This window comes from Patagioenas fasciata, chromosome 4, assembly GCF_037038585.1.
Source record: "Patagioenas fasciata isolate bPatFas1 chromosome 4, bPatFas1.hap1, whole genome shotgun sequence".
Taxonomy (NCBI): domain Eukaryota; kingdom Metazoa; phylum Chordata; class Aves; order Columbiformes; family Columbidae; genus Patagioenas; species Patagioenas fasciata.
The window spans coordinates 28,582,323-28,605,764 of record NC_092523.1 but is presented as its reverse complement, the minus strand read 5'-3'; the positions used below and the strand labels follow the sequence as shown (position 1 = coordinate 28,605,764).

Genomic DNA, 23,442 nt, shown 5'->3' with positions numbered 1-23,442 from the left:
GACAGAAATGGTGACTCCCTTAGGCTTCTGGCTGCTGAGGGGCAATTGTCCCTTTCATCCCTGTGCCCTGGCCGGCGAGGGAGAAGACTGATGCTCTGGCCGAGCATGGAGGGTGGCTGGGGAGCCGGCTGAGCCCCAGCAGGGCCACACAGCGCCGGTGGCTGTGCGGTCACAGAGAATCATAGAATGTCCTGAGTTGGAAGGGACCCACAAGGATCATCGAGTCCAGAGGTGGTCACAGTGGCAAAGCCAATGCCGAGATGGCTCCACAGCTATGGAGGATGGCGTGTCGGGAGGTGGCAGTGAAGAGACATCCAGTTAAACCAGGCGTGTTGGAGTTTATTCTTCACAGCCCTGTGACCAGGAAGGGTAAGTAGATCTTGCCTCTTCACTGCTGTGTTGGCAAAGGAGTGTTTATCCACTGGATAGTCACACCAAGTAGCTAAACAGAAACGAAGGGTTGTCATCCTGCAGACTGACGGGAAACGGAGGAGCTGACCCACTCTCTGGTTACATAAATACATGGTTGGTTAACTGCTATTACCTGTCTTTTTAGAGGGTTGAGAGGGGGGTGTTCAGATTGTTGCTGTGCTCATCATAATGCTTTATAGCAGACTAAAGACTTGTGATAAGCAATCCTGTGTGCAAAAAGCTCCAAAAGCAACATTTTGTTTGCTGAGATTCCTGTGTTGAGACTTAAGCTGCTTAATTTGTTAATTTTAGAATTGAGGTATATGAACCCAACCATGATCACAACTGCCAAGTTCTTGCACAAGGACTACATAAGCAAAATCTGAATTTTAGAATTTTGGTTTTGGCATGAAAAGTGAATTTGTAACTAAGAACTAAAAAGCCCTTTTGCTCTTGGAATGTGTCATCTTCTTAAGTTTTGTCAATCCTTATACATCCCCCCTATGAAACTGCCAGCTATATTTTCTCATTTGCGTTAAACCTGCTACCCCATCCTAAATAAACCTTATGATCTGCATTTTCTTTCCCTTCCACCTATGAAACTCCACATTCATAGGAGTAAACCCCTGACACCTGATAAATATGACCTATTAGTAGCAATACATTCCTAACACAATATATTATTTGAGAGGCAGAGTACTAAGGACAAGTTTGTCCCAGTAGTTTCACAATCCAGTAATTAATTAACCCTGCAGCATAATGGTGTTTGGCTACCTACAGAAACTCTGTTGAATTTTGATTGGTATTTGAGAACACATATGTTTTTCAAATGTCCGTGAAATAATTGAAGTATTTTGATGGAAACGTCGACCTCTCTCAGGGAGGAAGAATGAGACTCACAGGTTTAATGACTTTCTTTCTCTTTTCTCCAAGTTACATGTAACTAAAGGCATGTTTTGTTTTCTTCATTTAAGAAAAGCCATCCCAGATTAATCACCAAGTTCACTTATGGTTTAGGATTACGCAAGTGATGACACCATTTCATCTTGCTGTAGTGTGACGCAAATGGAACTTGTAAGATGCGATCCTTGGCGAGAGTAAACTTGGAACATGGCTGCTTCTGTAGCTGCATAGCAGGAGTGTGAGGCTCACAGGATGTATTCAACCATAAATATTTTAAACGATTTTGCAACACTTTTGTAGCTACAGTATCTTGCTTCATGGTTGAGAGGTGGAGTTCCAGTAAAACTAGACACGACTGGAATAATGAACCTGACTTGCTTGTGTGGCTTCCATTAAACTCATAATGCAATTCCTGACAGATTTAGCCATTGCATTCTGGGTATGCTCTCTGAGATTCTTACTAACCACCAAGTTTGGCTTCAAACATAACAAGGTTACATTCTAGTTGTCTCCATAGACCTGGCACACAGATAAGCATCTGGGCACAAGAGGAGGGAGTTTTCAGGTGTAGTGTGTTTTGAAATGAAAACAAACATGCCTTAAATACAAAAGTCGAGGCTTACAAGATGCTTTCTTACACATATGTGTAGGAGTGGCTTTCACTATATTTGTTTAATTCTTTGAGTGCCACATGTGTATCTGATAAAAAATAAAGCAGTGGTATTTGATCTGTACAAGAATACAATGTTGGCGAAGCAGCAAAACCAAGATCGCATACTACAGTAGGAGTTTCCACTCACAGAAAAAGGAGCATCTTCATTTTAGAATAGTGTTTAATATACCCATAATCTAAGGCAGACATAAAAAATTATCTGAATTTAACAGAAAATAAATTGCAGCCCCACAATTATATTTGCATTGACACGGGTAAATCTCTCCAAAGGTAGTGATTGTAAAAAACAATGTTTTATTTGGGGTCAGACTATAATACCAGCATGTTTTGAAACCCAAAATAAACACATGGAATTTAGAAGAACTGTCAAGACACCTGGGAGAAGTTGTCGTTGCTTATTGCCCAGTAGAGATGTGCCTGAATGGGCATAGCTAAGAAGCAAAAGAAAGTGCCAAAGAAACAGAGAATAAAAGCACAGAAATACAAGCACAAATTAGCATTAGGAAAGCAACTCTGAAAGCTGAGGTTGTTGTGTTTAGTTAGGTACATGCCACAGTCACAGTGAAAACAGAGATTTGCAGGTCATTAAATGTCTATTCTGTTTGCACAACAGTGTAAGCTTCTTAATCATTACCTTTATACCCGTTACACAAAACTCTATATGCATATTCATACTCAACATTAATTTGGTGGTTCTTTTCTCAAGGTTACAGTATGTTGGCTGAAAATACTGTTCATTTTTTACACCTGGGCTGGAGTGTAACCTCATCTCTTGTAAATTAGCCCTAACACATAGGACAAGTAAATGTTGAGACTGGCTGAAGACCTTGTTCAGTAAAATGTTCTGTGGGACATAGTACGAAAACATTGCCCCAGAGTAATTCCACTAATGTCCTCCATATAATAGCTCTTGATTCATTTCAATATGTATTAGAAATGGCAGGTACACTCAAGTCTGATTACAGGATCTAAGCACCTGTCACCCCACTGAAATCAGCTAGTGTTGCAGGTCTTTACTGTAGAAATTATGCATATAGCTGTGCAGCCTAAGAGAAAACTCTGCAGACATTTAACTGGCTTCTTCCTGCTGAGAAGCAGAAATCCTAAACCCTGCACATCTGATAATTGTCAGGCACTCATTTCTTCTAAACAATAGGCCAGGCCAAGTGTAAAATAGAAATAAGTACATCCAAGAATCAGGCAGGACATAGAAAACTATTACATGATTTCTTGTACATAGTGAGGACAGCTTAATGTTTTACTCAGAAGTATGTTGACTGTTTCCCGCTGTGACTTTTCATGCCTTTTCACTCACCCTTAACTCCTACTCCCATTAGCATGAGAACAGTGCCCTACAGTGCAATTCTTGTGTGGTTTTCCATGTTCTAAGTGTTTTTATTACTGATACATTTTTTGTAACCACACTGTTCTTCCATTATTCCATGTCTTTGTTTCTTGGGGAATTTTTAAGCCATTAACAGTCTTTGTAATTTTATAATGGACAAACAAACCATATGTATCATACTTGGTAACAGTTCCTCCTTCTCGTGCTGTATGCATACATGGCGTGCTTCTGTTAAATACGCACACTGGGAAGGCTTTGTCTTTGGTGAATGTGGTGAACCTCAGGATCCTGGCAACCCTGCAGCATTTTCTAAAAGTTCTTGTGACAAGCAAGCCAGAGCCTGTAAACATTCCCTGAGTTTCTGAGGTCTCAAATCCTTGACCTCTTTCTACTCTGACAGTAGAAAAATCCTTAGCAGGATTGGTTATTTTGGTTATTATCCTTAGCAGCTGATTGGTTATTTTATTCTTGGTATCTTTTATTTGTTTGTTTGTTTTTCTTTGATGTGTAAGTTTGATTTTATTCTGGGAGGGTTAAAGATCTTTCTTTTGGTTTGTGTTTATTTTTCTGAAGCAATAACATTTATTGGTTTCTGTCCACCAACTTATCGCCATTTTCATAGGTCTGAAGTACTTTCAGGTAAATCTCAAGAACAAAGAGTGTTTGAGGAACATATTCAATGGTGATAACCAACTTTACCTTTAAAGCTAAAATTAAAAAGAAGTCTTAACCTCTTTTTAATGGACACTTTTGCCCAGGAAGGTGCAAAAATCCAAGCAACCACTATACCCAGGCATGCATATGCCCCATGAAGAAATTGTCATTCCGGTGTTCTCTCATTTTATGACCAGTTTAAGATGAAACAATTAAGAAATAATGGCTTATTAGGGACTCCCCTCATGTGGCATTTTCTTGTATATTGTAGCTTTCAAAATAGCATATAGCCAGTGTCTATTGAATCTTTTTTTAGATATGATTTCAAGGATAGATCTTGGATTACAGGAGATATAGGTACACTTTTGAGAGCTGTTTTAGGACATGATTTCTGCCAAACCTCCATGTGAAGAGCACATTTTGCAGCAGCAAAGCCCAATGGTCTGGTTTGGCTGGCAAGAGTGAGCGAATACTCTGGGGAAAGGGGCTTCAAGCAGCCAAGACTTATGGAACGTAAAAGCCTTTTCGGACTTAAGAAAATGAACTATGACTTATATAATGTTCATTATGAAATTGAGATGCCAAGGTCATGCAAGAGGAGGAAGTATAATGCTGATCTCACAAGCTGTTCATTTCAAGATAAGCACTAAAGTGTCATATTACCATTTACCATACCCTACTGAAAACTACGTTTCACTAAAAAAAAAAAAAAAAAAAAAGAGTAAAGATGAAATGCAAAAGTAAACCTCAGGTTTACACGCTTTGTTTTATGAAGTTTATCATTAAAGAAAGGCATTGCATTTCTCATTTCAGGGAAAGTGGCACAAGTTTTTTTTTTCAGTATTCCTGGAGGAACAATCGCCCACCCCCCGAACTGACATTTTCAGAATAATTTTTTCTTGCAAGATTATTTTTGATTGATCAAAGTATTTTTCTTATTTATTTACTTTTTATTTACTTCTTGGTAATACTGATATCAAAATGTATTGATTTGTGTACATAGGCATCATAGTATTAAAATCAAAGTAGGTAAGCTGTGCTTTTTCATTTCAAAATGATCAAAATTGAATCTGTCACTTCTTTTTTAAAGAACATTATTCCATTACACTTCATTTACATTTCTGTGGGTGTCAAGAGGATGGGACCAGACTCTTTTCAGTGGTGCCCAGTGATAGGATGAGAGTCAGTGGGCACAGACTGAAGAACAGGAGGTTCCATCTGAATATGAGGAGAAACTTCTTTACTTTGAGGGTACCAGAGCACTGGAACAGGCTGCTCGGAGGGGCCGTGGAGTCTCCTCTGGACACATTCCTGTGCAATCTGCTCTGGGTGAACCTGCTATAGCAGGTGGGTTGGAATAGATGATCTCCAGAGGTCCCTTCCAACCCCACCCGTTCTGTGGTTCTACAAAATATTTTTCTTTCAGTTAGTAGGACACCCAACCAGCACCGAATGTCATACACTGTTAGGTGACTGTTAACCTGAAAACCAATATTATGAATGTTTTGGGGGCAATAAGAGAACCCAGAAGGAGCCTGCTTAGCACGTTCGCTGTTTGTTTTTCTCCCGGAACAGCCCACTAGGAGCTGTGAACTGCTCAATTCGTGACAGACACGCGTGGGACCGGGAAGCCAGGGGGTGAGGGGAGCTGCCCGGTGCTGCCGCACCCTCCCCCGGCCAGGGCGGCCTTTCGCCTTCGCTGCCGGGCCGCTCCGGGCTGGCTGACCCCCGGCCCTGTCGCCAGCCGCCAGGAGGTGGCGGTGGAGCCCCGTGGTGGGGGCAGCGGGCGGACACCCGGCCCCGGCAGCAGCTCCGCCCTCGAGGGCTGGAGCGGTGGGACAGAACAGGTGCCCCCCCTGCCAGCGCTGTGGTGCGGCCAGGCTCCCGCTCTTCACGGCCTGCCGGGGCTGGGCAGTGCGGGCCCCGCCGCTGATGGGCTGGGCCGTCCCTTTCCTCCGGGGCCCGGCAGGGTGAGCGCTGCCCGGCGACTTGGCCCGCCGCCAGTCACCTTCCGCGCCGCGCCCGGGGAGCGTCGGTCCCTCCTTTCCGTGCCGGAGGGGCTGAGCTCCGCGGGGCCGGGTATTTTTGTCGGTAGGAAGACCGGGGCTGGCGCAGCTCTCGGCGGCCGGCCCGGGACACGGGGGCAGGCGGCGGTTCATGGGGAGTGTCCCCTCAGCCACTCTCCCCTCCTACAAAACGCAAAGCTCCCGGCGTTTTGCATGGCCCCAGCCACATCGTTAGTCATTAGAGCAAGCAGCGAGCGCGAAGTAACACGCTGTTGTCGCTGGGTGACGGACTGTCAGCAGGTGTCTGAGCAGGTGGTGTCCACCCAGCTGTTGGTGAGGAGCTTTCAGCCAACACCTGGTGCAGCTGCTCTGCTGACTCTACTGCGAAATAAGAGCCTGGATTTAAAATAAAGCAACAGCTCAGAATATAGGTGTGAAACATCTTAGCGAGCCTTCCCCTCTTCCTCATAGTGGACATTCAGTTCTCGAAGGACCTCTCCAAAGTCCTAAGGAGTTGTTTTAGGGTTCATATGGATCATGGTACTTCAGTCACACCTGCCCTGGGCAAACGCACAGTATCTCCACTGTAGATCACAGTCAACTGTATATACCAGCTATGACGTGCTGATTTGGCTCCCACCTTCTTCCCCAAGTAATCTTAGAAATTATAAGGTCACCATTCCTATTTGGAAGGAGGCTTCTTATTGGAAATAACATACGAAGTTGGTAATTTTCACATACTAAAAACTTAGCTATCTTCTTGCCTGTTGGTTCCTTATCAACCCCTTAGACAAATCAAAACCATGAGATCTTTCAGGAGTCTTGTATAAGCCTTTTCTTCTGTAAATAAGTAAGTGATGCAGAACAGTTCTTGTAGAATAGGAAGAAGATTTTTGAATATTTGATCCTTGCAAACCACATTGATTGTATGTATAGGTATTTCAGTTAAACAGAATAACATAATTGAGGAATTCTTCCAAAGGCAGCTAAGAAAATATACAGTTAACTGTTACACTAACAGTTACATAGGTTGAGAAAACAGCAATCAGTGTTAAAGTAAAAAATATGTTCCTTCAATAGGTCAGTGCAAATAAAGTTATTTTTTGGGATGACGGTTGTCATTCCAAGACACAATGCCCCAAAGTATGTGAACCCTTTTATGTCCTCAGGAGGCAGCATGTGTGCTACGTACTAATATTAATAATTAGATTAAATAATACTTTGATGACTTCACCTCTGTCTCTCTGCTTCATTCCTGCCAGCATAGCTTTCAGCTTTCATTCCAAGTGGGAGGGGTACCACGAAGCTGCTTAAAGGGCTGCATGTTTTGGGGATTCTTTGTTATGTTGCAGCGGAAGTGTAGTTGAATAATTTATGATTCTGGAGAAATGTATGCTGAAGACAATACAGGAGGTTAATGGCTAGCTGCAAATTTTTATAACCTAATTTATACTCTTTAAATTTTTTTTCTGTTAATTTGTTTTTTGCCAGTGACTCAACTTTTTTATCCTCATGAAAAAGATGAGCACGTAAAATCTGTTGCAGCAGTTAGGAAACATATCAGTCAGTAGTACTTCCCAGTGATGCTTTTTTAAACAGATCTTTGTCTTTGATTGAGGTAAACATGTTTAAAGTTTTATGCTTTTTTTCTCATATTTTATCTCATTTTTTGCATTAAGTGACAAAAGACTGATGGAAAATTAAATTGCTCTTAGGGTGAGTCAGGCAGTGAGGAGCTGTGGGCTTTCCCAACATTATGTGGATTTTCAAACTTTTTTTTTCAAATCCCATTGTCATTTTTGAGAGTGACTGAGAATAAAGTGCAGATTGGTGTGAATGCAGTGCTCGGGTCTTTTTACCAAGGGTAGAGGAGGTTGTGTTGCTTCTGTTCCATCATTTAAAAAGCATTGGTGTCTGAATATCTAGTGTCGATGGAGCAGACTTTGCTTGAACTTTATAGCTGTGTAACTGACCCCCAGATAAGTACAGGAAGTGGTTTACATAGTAATATTATTAATGCAGAAAAGCATTCAGGTTATTAACTTGTTGCATATGTTTCCTGTTAACTCTGTCCTTCACAGTGACATTAGTATTGCTCAGTGCCACCATTCTCAGAAGGTACCTTTTTAAAAGCTGCAGTGCCCTGTATGTTGATAATTAAAGTGTCAGACCATGCAGCAAAGTGCTAAGTAAAAACCATAGTTTAGATATTTGAATTACTCCAGAAAGAAATGGGATTCCTTCTTGCTTTTCCCTAGCAATGTGATTCTCAGGCATGGAAGACTACAATTCTAAAACTCTTTGTAATCTATTTATTCTTATAGTGGGTTAGTTTGTTTTTTGCTTGTTTTGATTTTGTTTTTTTAAGCATGTTTGTAACTGGATTGTATTTATTGGAAACGCAGACATGGTTTGTGGTAGGCTTGCATTGTGGGTCCTGTGGAGTCAAAGCTTCAAATGACAGGAATGAGGACAGTAGTACAGTGATTCTGGACAGCATGCTCAAGAAACCAAGTTTTTGATCTGCAGTACAGTAAAAATTAGAAAGGTTTTAGATTACTTGTTCACATTTGTTCTCATTTCTTTATGATTGGGTGTGTTGTGCTTGGTCGTGATCCAGCATCTAATTATACTTACTTACTTCCCTGTTTGAAAAATAAACACCTTTGTATTGCTAATAAGTGATACGCTGTGCTATAAACTGTGAATCATTAGCTAACTGGATGCTATCACTGAACTTACAGTCTCAATATGATACTTTGGCTTTTTTACCTTTGTCCTTAGGCGAAAGAGAAATAGCTGGGCATGAAACACAATTTCTGCTGACCGAGATCAGCAGCAGAATACAAGGAAAGAGACAATGTCTTCCGAAACAACCCAACGGGAAAGTCAGACATATCCATTAAAGCAAACTGGATGGGTAAGCTGTTTTTCCTCCCTCTTTTTTTGATGCTACTGCTAGTGAATAACTGTGATTTTACATTGGTCATGCTTACTGAAGACAGAAACAGATATCTGTTAACCATATAAATGGAGAGAAGAAAGTGCTATGTGTTATTCTGCCTAATTCACTACATTCAGAGGCTAGGAGCTTTTGGGTTTTAAGATAGTGGGCTCTGAATTATGCTATGCTGGTTAAACTAGTTATGAACTGGTAGAGCCCTAGTGTCTGAGTACTAGTCCAGTATAACCTGTCCCTGTCAAGCTGCACGTGTGCACGTGTGTGTGTGTGTATTCAGAAGGGGAGAGAGGAACAATACTGCACAAGAACCTGCCTTCCAGCTCTACAGCTGCTGAGCATTCTCCTCTGCTACCCATAGGGGTGCAGATTTTACCGTTTTATGATATAAGCATGTAATTAACCGCAAGGAATTTAAATGTGGTCTGACCTTGTTGCCTCCAGTCACTGCCAGAGAGCAGTTTAAGTGGGCTGATGTGCAAGGAAAGGTGACCCAGGAGCCATGAGTGACAGCAAGGCAGGCAGGGGTTGTGGTGTCAGGGACAAGGAGAACAGTCCCACAGTACTGCAAAAAGAGGAGCAGAGCAGATGCAGTGACATTAACCAGGCTAAGCCAACAGTCAGTACAGTGATTGCTGGGCGAGTCCATAGGAATAAGGCCAGTCTGATGGTCCGCCAGGACGTCAAGTTAGCGAGGGTCGGTAGGGATCATTGTGGTAAGAGGCCAGGTACAGGCATACCTGCCACACAGCTAAGGTGAGGGCCTGAGCTTAAATGCAGCTCCTGAGCCCAGGAACAAAGGCACTGGGCAAAGCTTCTTGCTCCCAGCTTTGCTGTTTTCACAGCAATCTATTAATGTGTTATACAACTGTGCCATGCTAGAGCTGACTTTGAGTCCAGGCAGCTAAAGCTCTGGCGGGGTGTGTATAAGGGCAGAACAGTTGCAAAGCCTGTCGGTGCACTTAGGGCCCTGACACTCATTTCCTTATCTTTCACTCAGCTTGTTTGGATTTTATTGTATTTGCTCTGACCTTGCTGTGAAACCGGTTTGGAGCGGTTCTCTAGGGCCTGGAGTGGAGTCAGTTCTCTCCGGTTTACCCAAGCAGCACCGCCATTCACTTTAGTGGGAGCCAGTGCTTGAAGGAGGATGGAGATATTAATTAGCTAAAATGTGAAATGTGTGGCTGCAGCCAATAAATGTATTTCATTATTACAGTTACAAAATCATGGATCAGTCGGGCATAAAATGAGATAGAATCCTGTGATAGACTAATGTGCTTTTTTTTTTTTCTCCCGAGACACTACTTGCTCTATGAATTCTGGTTTTGCTTTCAAGAATAAGTGTGTTTTTAGATGTTATGTTTTTACAGAAAAATGGGAACATTTCAATTAATTTTAACTTTGAGATGATTCCTTCTTTCCCCTGGGTTTTATTGCTGAACACAACATCACATAGTGTGGGGTACCCCTTGGGTAACTTGCAGCCAGCTGTCCCAGTTGTGTCCTCTCCCAACTTCTTGTGCCCCCCCACCAGCTCTGCGCTGGCCGGGCAGCCTGAGAAACAGAGAAGGCCTTGACGTGGTGCAAGCACAATTCACCAATAACTAAAACATCCCTGTGTCATCAACACTGGTTTGATCACAAATCCGAAACGCAGCACCATGCCAGCTACTATGAAGAAAATAAACTCTTTCCCAGTCAAAACCAGCACACCTGTATATTTCATATGTCCAATAATGAGACCACAAATGCTAACACTGATAACAGTTGTCTCTTAAAGGAAGAAAAATAATCTGTTTATAATCGTGTCAATACCCTGGATAGCAGAATGCAAGAGAGACTACTGTCTTTTTTTCTTCACAGTCAAAATGGAAAAAAAAAAAAAAAAGAGCTACCATTAGCCTAAAAGAAGCCTGTCTACAAGCTAATTATTATGAAGGTGAAGCCAGTATGGTTGAGTTCAGTTAATGTCGTGAATATATTTAAACTGCTTAGAGAGAAAGTTAGGCTACTTGGGGGAATCCAACAGCGTTTATGGTGACCCTCTTCTGGATACTTGCAAGATCTGCCCTTAATGAGTTTAACTTGACCTCTGTAAGGGGCAGAACTTCATTTTTAGAAGCTACCACTCTGCCTTTATTTCCTGACATTTATTTTGCAGAAAGCTTATGTAGCTCACGAGAATGAAATGGCTGACAGAAATAAAGCAATATACTTTTGGGGTAAGCAGCAGCTGAACTGTTTTAGGAAAGTACAGACTAAAAAGATGAGTGGTTTTAACTTAAGACCTTTGTAGTTCTTTCTCTATCGGGGCATCGAGTATTTCGTAACACTGCTATCAACAGAAGAAGGAATTTTGCTTGTTTGGTTGTGGTTTTTTGCATTGTATTTTATTTGGTTTTAAATAATTTCTTTAATTGATTTGTTTTCTTTTTGTGAGATTAACTTCAATAAGCTAGCCCAGGTTTATCCTTTCAGCCAATGTTCTATTGTCCGATCTCACATACTAATGATTCTGGAGCAGTTGCAAGGATCCGTAAAGAATGCAAAAAGGAAAGTTTCTGGTACAGAGGTAAGTGATCCAAACTTGTTTGTATCACACTGAGAATGACTTCTTGATATGATTATGCAAAACTGGCTGCAAAATGCTGTGTTGTTTATTGTAATACATTGGGTTTTGTTGAAATATTATTGTGGGTTAACTCTGTCACCTTATTTTAAGTTGAGCAATATGTTATTATAGGGTTAATTGAATTGTAGGTAAAGGCAGAATTAAGCGCTTTGTTAATACGAACTTAATTTAACAATCTAGTTTTCTAGTTCTAGTTCTTGTTCTAGTCTTGAAATCCATTATTAAAACAACCTTAGTATTGTTTTAGTTTATTACATACTTATTCTTGCCTTTCAATGAAAGGCAGGCATGGCTATATGTCTTGGTTTTGTGAAATTCTTTAGCTGTTAGGATGTCTAAAAGATCACTTACTCAGTGTTCTAGTGCCTTTCAAGTCCATCACATCAATCTCTTCCAAAATCAGACATTTTCTGAAAGAAGAAGGTTGAGAAGGGTTTCAGCATTTAATTGGAGCTGCTGTCATTATTAGTGTTGCAGGATGAGAGGAGATATTCAGATTATGGAAGCTGTTGTTTAATAAATGTATATAATTCATTAGCTCCAGATGCTACAGCACATCTGATGTCTGTTGCTGTGTGAGCACATCCTCACTTTGAAGAGATAATAATCTGAATGAGCAGATGGAGTAGGTGATTAAGACAATATGCAAAGTTAATGTTCAGAAGATGAGTAATGCATTCAACATTATAAACATATAAAACATCTAACATAAAAAAGAGTAATGTGTTTAACAAATAGGTAAAAAATTCTGGCTAATACCAGGTACTACTTTTTATTTTTACAGCTCTTCCTCTGTCTCTTGGGAGCATGCTTGTCACCCAGGGGCTAATCTCAAAAGGTAAAAATAAAAAAATACAGGATGGTCCCAAATTATGAAGTTGAGACTCTGGAATTACTACTGAAATGCAAGTTTCCCTAAAGCCTGGTGTTTTTCAAGATCAATATTTCTCTCACTCATCACTATCATTGTTATAATGATTTGATCCTTATGTATCCATTGCCACAGTCATTCTTTTAAAATAACATGAACTGAAAAGAGAATTAATGGATTTAAAGAGTGGTGGCTGACTGGATTCTGTCACCACGGTCACATGTCTTTGAGTAGAGTCTTCACTGGGGCTGCTTGTAAGGCAGAGCATCATACAACCTGAGCAGGGGCATCAGCATCAGGTACTGTAGCTCTCTTGGTTTATTTGAAAAAATGCTGGCAATGTTTTCACAGTGACCACGTCTCAGTATGAATGCAGCTTTGGTGCAAAGAGACAAGGAACGCTGCCAAGTGAGGAGACAGAGAGCTTTTCATAGAGATGTCTTGCAATCTGCAGGCTAACACAAAAGAGAATTGTATTCTGTTTATGTGGTGGATGAGCCTGGTTCTCCACATTGCACTTTGCAATGTGGAGTTTCCCTTCTGAGGGTCCTTAATAATGAGGCTGAGGTTGTGTTTTGGGTAAAGAGTGAAAGGCATCCACCCTGAAGACCGCTAAGATGGTAGTGTCCCACAGGAGCAAATCAGACAGTCCTTCAGCTGGCAGCAGCAGCCAGTTACAGCAAGGGCGGGTAGGAGAAGAGAAAAATCAAAGGACCTGAAGCAAGAAGCAGAAAAGAATTCTGGGGCTATAAGAGGTGGGTGATGGGAGACAGCAAATGGAGGAGGTGGAAATGGCTCAGCCTTTTCTCACTGCGTATGGTTGCGAGCCCCTTGTTTTGTTCAAGCAGCTATTACCAGATTTCCTCCTCATCAATTTTTTTTTCCTACTAAGATGATCAGGAGGACTATAGTAGAAAACCTAAAAGGTGTGCTATACCTCAAGAGGCTGGTGTGGGTTCCCTTTTGCATCCTTGATGTAGGAGCTTGTAGGCAGATGTGGAGGGAAGGAGCACAGGAGAGTGTGTGAGAGACAGCAAAGGATTTCACAGTTGGAAAAGGGCGAGCAATGGTAGGAAGGGCACCGGGCAGGGTTTCAGTAGCTCACATCCCACCCTCTGGCACTGGGTACTCTTCTCAGTTTCTCTCCATTGCACTTGGACGTTTCTTGTCATCTGTGAAATAACAAATGCCCGTATTAAATAATAATTGCTGTGAGTCAACCCTTGGAAGAAGGGGGGGCTGCTTAGGAACAAAACCAATTTTCTTCCTCCCTCCCCGTTGTAAAATTGCATAGATGCCAGTAGGCAAAGGCCCTTGCCATTAGCATAGACAGAGTGCTGTTCTGTCTGAACTCTCTGCTCACTGCACAGTACATGGGCTCTGGAAGAAGCTGGAGCTTCTGCCCGTCATTCACACTGAATGCATGTAATGGTGCAAACAGTGCTCCCTTCGCCGTGCTCATCTTGCTATGCGGAGCCTTCTTCTGCAGCATAGTGCTCCTCTGCCACAGACACGTGCTCGCAGGGTACTGGTTCCACCTGCTGGTGTTAACTCTGGGAAGGCAGATTTTGGCTAAAGATAACATTTTGGTTTTCTTGTTCAGCACACTATATTCTCCTGTTAAAGGCCAAAATGTTTGCTCTCTCATCTCCAGAGGAGGAGGCTGGATACCAGTGGTGTAGTTTAACAGGAGTTTAATCAATAGCCACAGAAAAATACTGAAGAATAGTTTGGGCCTGCAGTGCCGTGGGTGTCACCAGTGGCAGCTGTGCTGCTTTCATGTGGATTTACACTCAGAACCCCTGAACTGAATCCTGCAAAGTCCAGGCTTTTCTCCTATGGCTTAGGACTGCCCAAAACCAGATTCACTAAGAACTAGTGGAATAGAAAGTGCCTTGAGTTAATGAACTTTTATGGTTTTTGTACAGTGTTCACCTTCAGAAATGCAAAAGCTTGTAGAAAAAATACTGTCTTGGTTTTGAGTGCTGGTGAGTTCCTCAAGCTTTCTTAATATTCCCTTTTATTTTAGGCATTTTCTCAGCAAGCCCAAGATTTGGTGCATTACCTAAGATGGCAAGTAAGTTGTACCCTATTCTAAAAGGAAAAGAAGGGTTATTTACAGGCAATCTGCAGACTTTAGATGCATGTCTTTGAATCTCTTTCTTTCTGTTTTTGGAATTTATGAGATGTACTGCAGTGCTTTAGGAAATCAGAATTCTGCTGTGTTTAAAGATAAATGTATGAAATAAGGTTCTTTTAACATAAAGCAGCTTATGTTTATTTAATATATTCTCTGGAACTGGTAAAAAAATCGAGTCTCACCTTTGTTTTATAAATAATGTCAACCTTATTGATCAGCCATGCTTAGCAAATCACATAGTTTATGGTATCAAGGGCCCATCACAGTATATATAAAATAGTATCTTCCTTTTCATATGTTCATTTGATTTATCTTAACTGTCCAGTTCATGACCATGTTGATAAAGAAACCAAATAAAAGCACAGAAACTGTACAGAAGTATGGCTCTTAAATTGCAAGAATTTAAGTTGATTCCTTCTTCAGAAGAAGTTCAAGAGAAAATGGAGAATGTTGAAATAATATTTTTTTTCTGACCCTATAATGAGTGAAAGCCTCAGTATGATAGTGTGGCAGACTGATGGTCAAGCTTCCCAAAATCCCTGAGAAGATAAGTGTTAAAAGTGCAATCATCAGAAATACCATGGTGCACATAAAAGGGCAAGAGAAATCAGTGCTGGCATTGTGATTTAATTTTGCTGTGGGCTTTCTCCATAATCTCCTCCTCCAAATCTGAAATCTTATCATCCCAGTTGAATGCAGTATCTTTTTCCTGCAGTTGCTATGTCTCACAATATGTGGCTGGTTTTCAGTAGTTATTGAAATCATCCCTGTAATCCTGTGTAACTTCACATGTGTTTGTGACATGTTTTGAGAAGATATGCTACATACAATTTGTCATACGATTAGTATGGAGCCAAGACTCTTGATTTAGGCTCTTGTATTGACAATGTTTTGTTATCTGTCTTTATAGTTGCTGGTGTCTTAGGTTTTGCCATTGGAAAGATGTCATACATAGGAGAATGCAGAAAAAAGTTCCAGAAAATTGGTATTGTACCATTTGGTCCGCAACAAAAAAGGTTTGTGCTTATTTAAAGCATTAATCCTAGATCAAAATTGTCTTTACAATAGTAAAAATAACACACAGCAGAACTATGAACTTAAATTTTGTGATCAGGTCATGAGTTACTACTCATATTCTTAGCCTATATATGACAGTATTAGAAACCACTAAATATTCCTCAGAAAATGCTAATTAAACACAGTGTAATATCTGTCATTAGGAAATCCATTATTTAAATAAAATTATCATACTTTTAAGTGTGATGGAACAATAGTTACTAGTTCTCTTTTCATCTAGTATTGTGCTTCTGAGTGTCTCACAATCTTCTATGTTACTGCTCAGCCCTTTCAGTCCTCCATTGTACCATACATCCAGCCAAATGTACTGCAGATTTGTTTTTACACTATCCCCATATTTTAACAACGATTTCTGTCTCAACTCACATCCCAGCCTCCTCCTCTGTGGCTTTGCCCAACCTCGTACTGTTATGCCAAGCCATGAAGAGCACAAACTGCAAGGGGATTTTTTCCACCTTGCAACTCTAACCATACAATAGATCTCAGTCGTTGCCTCCTGTCACCTGCATGTTTTAGTCCTTGTTTTCTAAACTTCATATAAAGTACTTTTTCCTGTCAAATCATACTCTTCACTTTTAATTACCAGTATGGCTTCTCATGTGCACCTTTCACATGCAAGACACATTTCCAAAAATCCTTCCCACAAAATCATTCTCCTCTGTCTTTCCACATCTTTCCTCCAGACCAATGTGAGCTCTTACACCCATGAAAATGCCTGACTGATAATGGGAAGGTTCTTCATTATTCACATCTCTCTCTGTTTCTATTCTTCCCCCGCATAACAAAGCTATTACTTTCCTCACTTGGTGTTACACAAAGTGGCTGTTTGTCACTCGCTTGTATTATACACCTTGCTCCTAACTCTGTTTGCTCATTATTAATAGGTACAATGGTAAGAACTGTCTTTTCTGTTTTAGAAAATCCTATTCTATTCTGGTGATTGCAGGAAATGGTCGTTAAGAATAATGATTAATGGTGGTTTATTGATTGAGCTATTTAGATTTCATTTTCTGCAGTTTATGTCCCAGAAAGCAGTTACAATAATTGGAGAACATAGACAAGAGATTACTTCTTAAAGAACGTTTGCCAGCATGCTATATGGTGGTACTAAAAGAAATCCAGCAAAATTCTTGCCCATTTTTTCTGCTTTCAATATTCTAGGCATTGTCATCATACTTGCAAAGAATGTGAAGCAAAACAGAGATCAAATAACAAAGAAGGTTCAGTTCCTTCAGCATCTTAGTCCCAGGTAGGCAACCTTGAAATATAAATTCTCATTTTATTTTCCATGTTAAGTGGTGTTTGTGTTTGAAACCTGTGAAAAACATGGATTTTAATGATGGATTAAAATCTGAGCATTATTCAAGGAAATATTCTTTATCTGTAGTTTGTAGTTCGGTTTGTTTCTTCATTTTTATTTTATATACCTTTATGCTAGTTTTAAATCCCGCATTTCTTAGAAATTTCTGCTGTAGCTGTAGCAGAGTATTGTTTATTCACCCAATTGGAATTAATTTGGATTGACTACTTGTGTGAAAACAAATCTAACTCTTCTAAATTTCCAACTTTTTTACTTAATAAAATAATTATAGATAGTGTTGATATTTAAAAATACACCAAAATATCGAGAATCTAAAAGCAGACACATTAGGGGGTGGGTTTGTTTGTTTATTGGGGAGGGACAGGTTCATCCAGTGCTGTGGTTTGGCCAGAGCCTTGGCGAGGGCAGCACAGGAGTGGTGCTGAAGCCGGGGCAGGGGCGACAGACTGTGGGATGTTTTCACTCCAAAAAGGGGAAAGTCCCCTTCGCGAAAAAGGAGATTTTACAGGGTGGAAGGCAGAGGGTATTTAAAAGCACTTTCACTCTTTGTGAAAAACAGGCCAGCAGCTGGGCTTTTAGAAAGCATTTTCACACATTCTGCTTGTGGTAAGCTGTGGCCTACATTTCTCCCAGGCAGGAGAATGTGTGAAAGTGTTTGCAAATAGCTTGGCTGCCTGCAAGAGAGGGGAGCAAAGGGCCTGTTTGAAATCCTGCCCTGTGAGTTTGTTGTGGCTCAGACTGTAGCTTGGAACAAAACCCTGATGCAGAAATTCTTGGATTGAGTCTCTTTGGCGTATAGTATGTTGGAATTTAAACACAGATACTGATAATGGTCCCTTTCTTGCTCTGAAGTGCATGGCTGCAGACAGTCTACAAGGGGGGATATCCTAGCAGAACCTGTTTGCTTACCCAGAAGACGGATTTGCGTGGATTTTTATGATGCAACAATACATTATGGCAGTAAGGGTTGTCCTGAAAGAAGCCATTAGAATAAATTCCCGGTTCTGATCAACTTTGTCACCACTTGAGGATTTTATATCAGGAGCTGCAAGTGCTCAGCCACTAGCAGAAAACACACTTTGGGTTAGGCTCGCCTAAAAGGGTAGCTGCCAAAATGGGCAGCAGATCTTCATGAAGCACTGTGGCCCTCCAGGTGATCTTGCTGCTCTGGCTGAGTACCAGACCCCTGAGGAAAGCGGGACGGGGGAAATCCAGCCTTTCTGAAGGGTAACTTGCTAGTGCCAGCAGGAAGGAGGCAGTGAGCCAAGCTTTGATGGCTGTGAGTGAATGACACCCTAAATCCATTAGCAGTTGTGATCTTAATGATGCCCTTTCATTGCTGTACTAATTAAGTGCTTTTAAAGATTTTCTCTTAAATAAGTGTTTCCTTATGTAGGCCAGTATCCTCACCTGTTCAAATAAGGACTCCAAAGCATATTTAATTGAGGATGGTCACTTACTAGCAATTACCTGTGTCATGGAATCAAATGTCGATGGTGGGATTTACCTCCACTGTTTGTCAGAACTGGAGCTTGCTGAACCTTAAGTACAAACACATTCCCTTTTTCAGCCTTCCTCTGTGAGATGACAATATTTTTTCTGGTGTATAAATACCAATTCACTTTTAAATAAATTCCAAATTGTCCCAAATACTAAGGAGTCTCGTAGCTGTCTGAAGGGGAGAATGCAGGGTGCCACAGGCCCTTCTGGTGTTTTGCCTCCTGCGGCATGTCCTGGAATTTCTGCTGTGGAACCTCTTCCCTGTTCCAGCTCACTTGTTCATCAAAGACCTTGATTGCTGCGCTTTCTACCAGCCACTTAGGTCCTGTTTGTTTTCTGGAAGGGCTAAAAAGCTTAGTCAGAAATATAGTCTAAAAACAAATGGAAGACAAGTGTATTTCTTTCAAATTTTAATTGCTGGAAAGAAAAAGCCTTTATATTCAGACCAGTGTGATATTTGGAATTAGCCAGAAGTCAGTTTTGATGGCCAGGTTTTAGAAACATAGGAAAACAAATACTGTAAGCATTGTGTTGTTTTCTGTGTTGTTAAGCAGTGAAAATAATAACCTCATAACCTCTTTTATGTTTTAATAAAAATTATTCATTTAGCATGATACGCTCTAAAAATGTACAGAGACCCTACTGAGTGCATCTCACCACTATCCATGCCAAGCATACATTGCCAGATCTGGCATTGCCCAGGAGGACCACCCAGATAAAATTATACTGATGTTTATGAGTCCAAAGGTAATGTCTTTTATCCTCAGGGGCTTTGCAAAGCTCTCAGAGAAATCACCAAGAAGCTGCACATTTCAAATCGAAAACAAGGTGCCACTCAGCTAAATAACAGGTCCTTTCATTGCATTTACAGATGCGGTGAAGATGATAAAAAATCTTACGGATCAGCTTCTTCGTTCAAGGTTTTGTTCTGTAAAGAAGAAATAATTACTTTGGGTTGGTGTAAATCTGCTTATTTGAAGTAGTTGCATAATGTTACTTAGTTCTGTTCATAGTAAATACCAATTTCTTGTAATGCACTCCTTTCCTCTTCTTTCTTCTCAGCATGTTTTGGTTTATTTTCATCCCTTCAGTGCAATTTAGCTCTTAGTGCTGAAAAAATAAATTTGTCTATTGTAGTTGGGTGCTGGCAATACTTTGTGTAGCAAGGCAAAAGGCATACACTGGAATGTTTGTCTTCCATGTCAAAATGAAAGACTGCAAGGATGTTTAAATGACTTTGCAGAGTTAGGCAGCTATTCCATCTGTGTGCTGCCTCATTGTTTATGGACTGTTTTAGGAGCACAAAGCTAGAAGTCCATTATGGTGTTGTCACACTGCAGTTACTGTGCTAAGCCAACTTTTGATAGGCCGGGTTTACATAGAAGTCCACGTTGTCAGGGTTATCAAAAGCACATGCCACATTCATAATGGACAAGAAGATACAGTACGTATTGAGAAAAAGCTAGGTGGCCCATTCTCTTTATGAACAGCATGACATGCAGACTTCCATGAAGTATCTCAGGAAATCAAAAGCAGATGCTTCCCCTGAACACAGTGATGGTGTTCACATGGAAAGCAAGCATACAGCTACTGAAAAATTTGGGCTTCACTGCCTTCAATGGAGTCTGTTTTTTGCGGGGGCTTTTTGTTTGCTTTTATACTCTGCCTACTGTTAGCCCCCCTCTTTGAACCGGCTTCTTTGGGCATATTTACCTGGGCACAAAGAGGTTCTGCAGGCAGGATAGGTAAAATGTAGAAGTACAAAGTAACTATTGGTTGGTTACTACACACAAAAGACATCCTGGGTTAAAGAAGCTGTTAGGCTAAATGTACACCACCTCAATAAGGCATTTGGAGAGGCTTTCCTAGCTAGGCTGGAGGAGAAGGGTGAGACTAACTACCTTGTTTTTTTCCTTTAAGATTTTATACCTTTCCAAGCCGGTGTTTGCCCTCTTAAATTCTGGAGCTACTGAGAACCACTGTCTCAACAGGGGCTTTAATTTTACAGATTTTATCTTTCTGCAGACCATTTCCACAGCTGTTTATCAGCAGTCTGAGCTGTGCAGAATCAGAGCTGATGCTTGATGTCCAGGCAGGGCAACCTTCAGCAGGGGCTACAAGGCAGGAGGGTTACACAGCCACGGAGAAGTCAGCCTCCTTTTGAATATAACATCATTATCACAGGTGTGTTTGTGTGGTGCTATGTCTTAGCTACTTTCCCTTCACCTGACACCTGCTCTCAAGGTAACAACAACCACGTGCACCAGGGTTAGTCACACCTGGGCTGTCTGGGGCAGGTCATCACATCCATGTGGTGCTGAGGAGAACCATGTGTGTGACAGAACCCTTTATGTCAGACCCACAGAGGTTTTTCTTGTGGTCAGTGTTACCTCCTGAGGTTACCACTTAGCTGCTTAACTTTGCTTTAAATGTGATTTTGTTCAGGCTTCCTATTACTTACCTGTAATAAATGTGCTGGTATAAAAAAATTATCGTATCTTTTTCTTTTTCCTAATTTTTTCCATACTTTGCAAGAGGCAATACTGTGCTTAGCTAATTGTGTGCATCTGAGATCATGAGTTACTGTGATACTGTTGTGAAAAAAAGGTTGTTTGTGAATCTAAGCTGTACTAACACTAAATTTGTGCATAACAAAGGACAAATAAGCACAGCTTATGGGCAAGCCGTTCTTTAGAGCATCTTTAAAAGCATTTTCCTGTACTTTGGAGGATTTATGGCCAAATAACTTATAAGCCTGACAGGTGTTAGGCTCCACGTAATACTCCTTGATTTGAGGAATAACAGGTATGTTTTGGCAAGGTTGTTATTTAATTTTGTTAAAATACAATTTCTCCTGCATTCCTAAACCAACAGTCTAGTCAAATGTACACCCTGGGCTACAAACCTTTATCATGTGGTAGTAATGATGTTGTTATATTTCTTAAATATAACTTAAACATTTTTAAATAATGTAAAATTTAAGTTAACTGTCTCTCCCAAAAGCACCAGCTGTGAAAGGACAGGGAAGACTCACAACACATTCTGTACCATGTTACCTAATTTAATAAAATTGGAGTCAACTGACTTTCATTGTGCTGTGACTTACAGGCGTGTTGGAATATTCCTGGTGGCTGGATGTGTGTTCTAGGGGCGGAGTCAGACAGATGCTGGATTTTTTAGAATTGGATGGTTTATAGGACTTAATTAAACTTTTAAGCTTCTTAAGATTTCACGAAGAAATACAAAAAAGCGCCTTCTAGTTCACAGGAGAATTTCCAGAAGAAATCAGGTGTTGGGGTATTAGCAGTTGTGCTGCATGATGCAGAAAGGAACATTTAAATGCATACTGATTATTTTACATTATTACTTTATGCAAAAGGGAGACAGGAAGAGCTGGACAAATCTTCATGTACTCTCATGGCCAGACCCTTATGATTTTTTTACTTGGGAAGACAAGCTTCTGATGATTAACAAAGACTCCTCTAAAAACTAGAAGTTAGTACAGCTGTTTTGTAGTAATCATGCACAATTTAATGAGCTAACCTATGTTGAGAATTACGATGATGCATTCCATGCAAGTCAGTTAAAGAATTTGTTTTTAATTGAAGCAGAAGTTGAATACATTGAATTTAAGGCTGACCTATTGAAAAAATTGGGAATGATTTGAGGTAATCAGCTGCTTCCATAATCTTTATTTCAGTCTTGAATAAGAGGGGAAAAGATCCCCAGAAGGAAAAATAGTTCACCTTACAAAGGATCAAGCATTGTTTATATAGTGCCAAAATTTTTCTTAGTAGTTTCTTGTACTAATAATAGGATATACATTCCCTTTTGGCAGGAAGGTCTTACAAAAAAGCTAAAAAAAAATCCAGTGATGGTACGCAGCTTCTTAGTAATCATTTGTATCTGGAAAGTAGAGCTTACTGTCTTCACTCAGAGATGAGGGAGTTTAACTGTGTGCTTAGGAATTATCACAGCTTAGTTGAAGTCCATATACGAAGGGGCAGCTGGATCTGGCACCGCTCTGGTCCCTCCCACAGAAACGCTGATTTGGGAGCAGCAGCTTCTTCCTCCTGTTTCTACCAGTGAAAGAGCCGCTGGTCACTTGTCCCACGCACCCGAGTCGTTTTTGGCGTTGCACACAGGAGCTCCATTTGAGAGAGACAAAAAAAAAGGATCCAGCTTCTGACATCAGTATTGCTGTAGTTTTGCATCTTGGAAATACTAAACCACTTTTTTACTTAGAAAGCTGGCTTTTCAAAAGTGTACTGTTTTCCCAAGTGTGTACTTCATTTGATGAATCACCTCTAAAATAGGTGGATTTATAGAGTCCTATAGTGCCATACGTATATCTATGACATATTATGAAGAATCATTACAGCTTTCACAGCAGGATGTTTTGCCTTACAAATCTATTAATGTTTTTCTGGAAGAGTGGGCATGGGAACAATGGGATCTACTCCATACTGTGCACATGCTTTGGTAGGGGTTTGGGGTTTTTTGCCTTGGTTTTTTATTTTTTTTTTTCTGATAGGGCTCCCAAGAAAACGAGGTCCTTGAGGAATAAATGACACTCTTCTCAAGGCCAGCTGAAAATCTAGAAAGCTTGAGAGGTCTTCTGGGGACATGCTAGGGGAAATCCGGTCAACACATTAACAGATACTCTGACAAAGGAAAACATGACTAAGTTTCTTGAAGACAAAATGATAGAGCAAGGAAAATATCTCAGTACTGAGAGTATGAATAATAAGCTTCATTGTCATAGTGAAAAATACTAACTGCATCACACAGTTGGCTTTAAATTACTCTGACATTCTCAGTACTGAGATCCGGGAGTCATTCTGCATAGTTTTGTGTAGCTGCGAGACGTGAGATCAGTGCCCTCTCCTCCGCGGGCTGAAGAGGCTCCTGCTGGTGCCGTGCGTGACTTGTGCGCGCAAGGTGGCTTTT

General features: G+C 40.7%; 1 protein-coding gene across 1 annotated transcript; it reads left to right on the top strand.

Moving 5' to 3' along the window:
* Nucleotides 1-126: 126 nt before the first annotated feature.
* On the top strand, nt 127-21,576 carry OCIAD2 (OCIA domain containing 2). The gene is made up of 8 exons (XM_071807482.1): nt 127-369; nt 8,777-8,912; nt 11,430-11,523; nt 12,368-12,421; nt 14,484-14,531; nt 15,505-15,610; nt 16,833-16,920; nt 19,364-21,576. Exons 2-7 carry the CDS (start codon nt 8,853-8,855, stop codon nt 16,912-16,914), a joined length of 444 nt encoding a protein of 147 aa, XP_071663583.1. The 5' UTR covers nt 127-369; nt 8,777-8,852; the 3' UTR covers nt 16,915-16,920; nt 19,364-21,576.
* The last annotated feature ends 1,866 nt before the right edge of the window (nt 21,577-23,442 follow it).

What these genes read in the sequence shown, in the direction of transcription:
- OCIAD2 (XM_071807482.1), top strand. Translation starts at nt 8,853, where the DNA reads ATGTCTTCCGAAACAACCCAACGGGAAAGTCAGACATATCCATTAAAG. An exon ending in CCAGGGGCTAATCTCAAAAG is followed by an intron (nt 12,422 to 14,483) that starts GTAAAAATAAAA and finishes CTTTTATTTTAG; the next exon opens with GCATTTTCTCAGCAAGCCCA. An exon ending in TGCATTACCTAAGATGGCAA is followed by an intron (nt 14,532 to 15,504) that starts GTAAGTTGTACC and finishes CTGTCTTTATAG; the next exon opens with TTGCTGGTGTCTTAGGTTTT.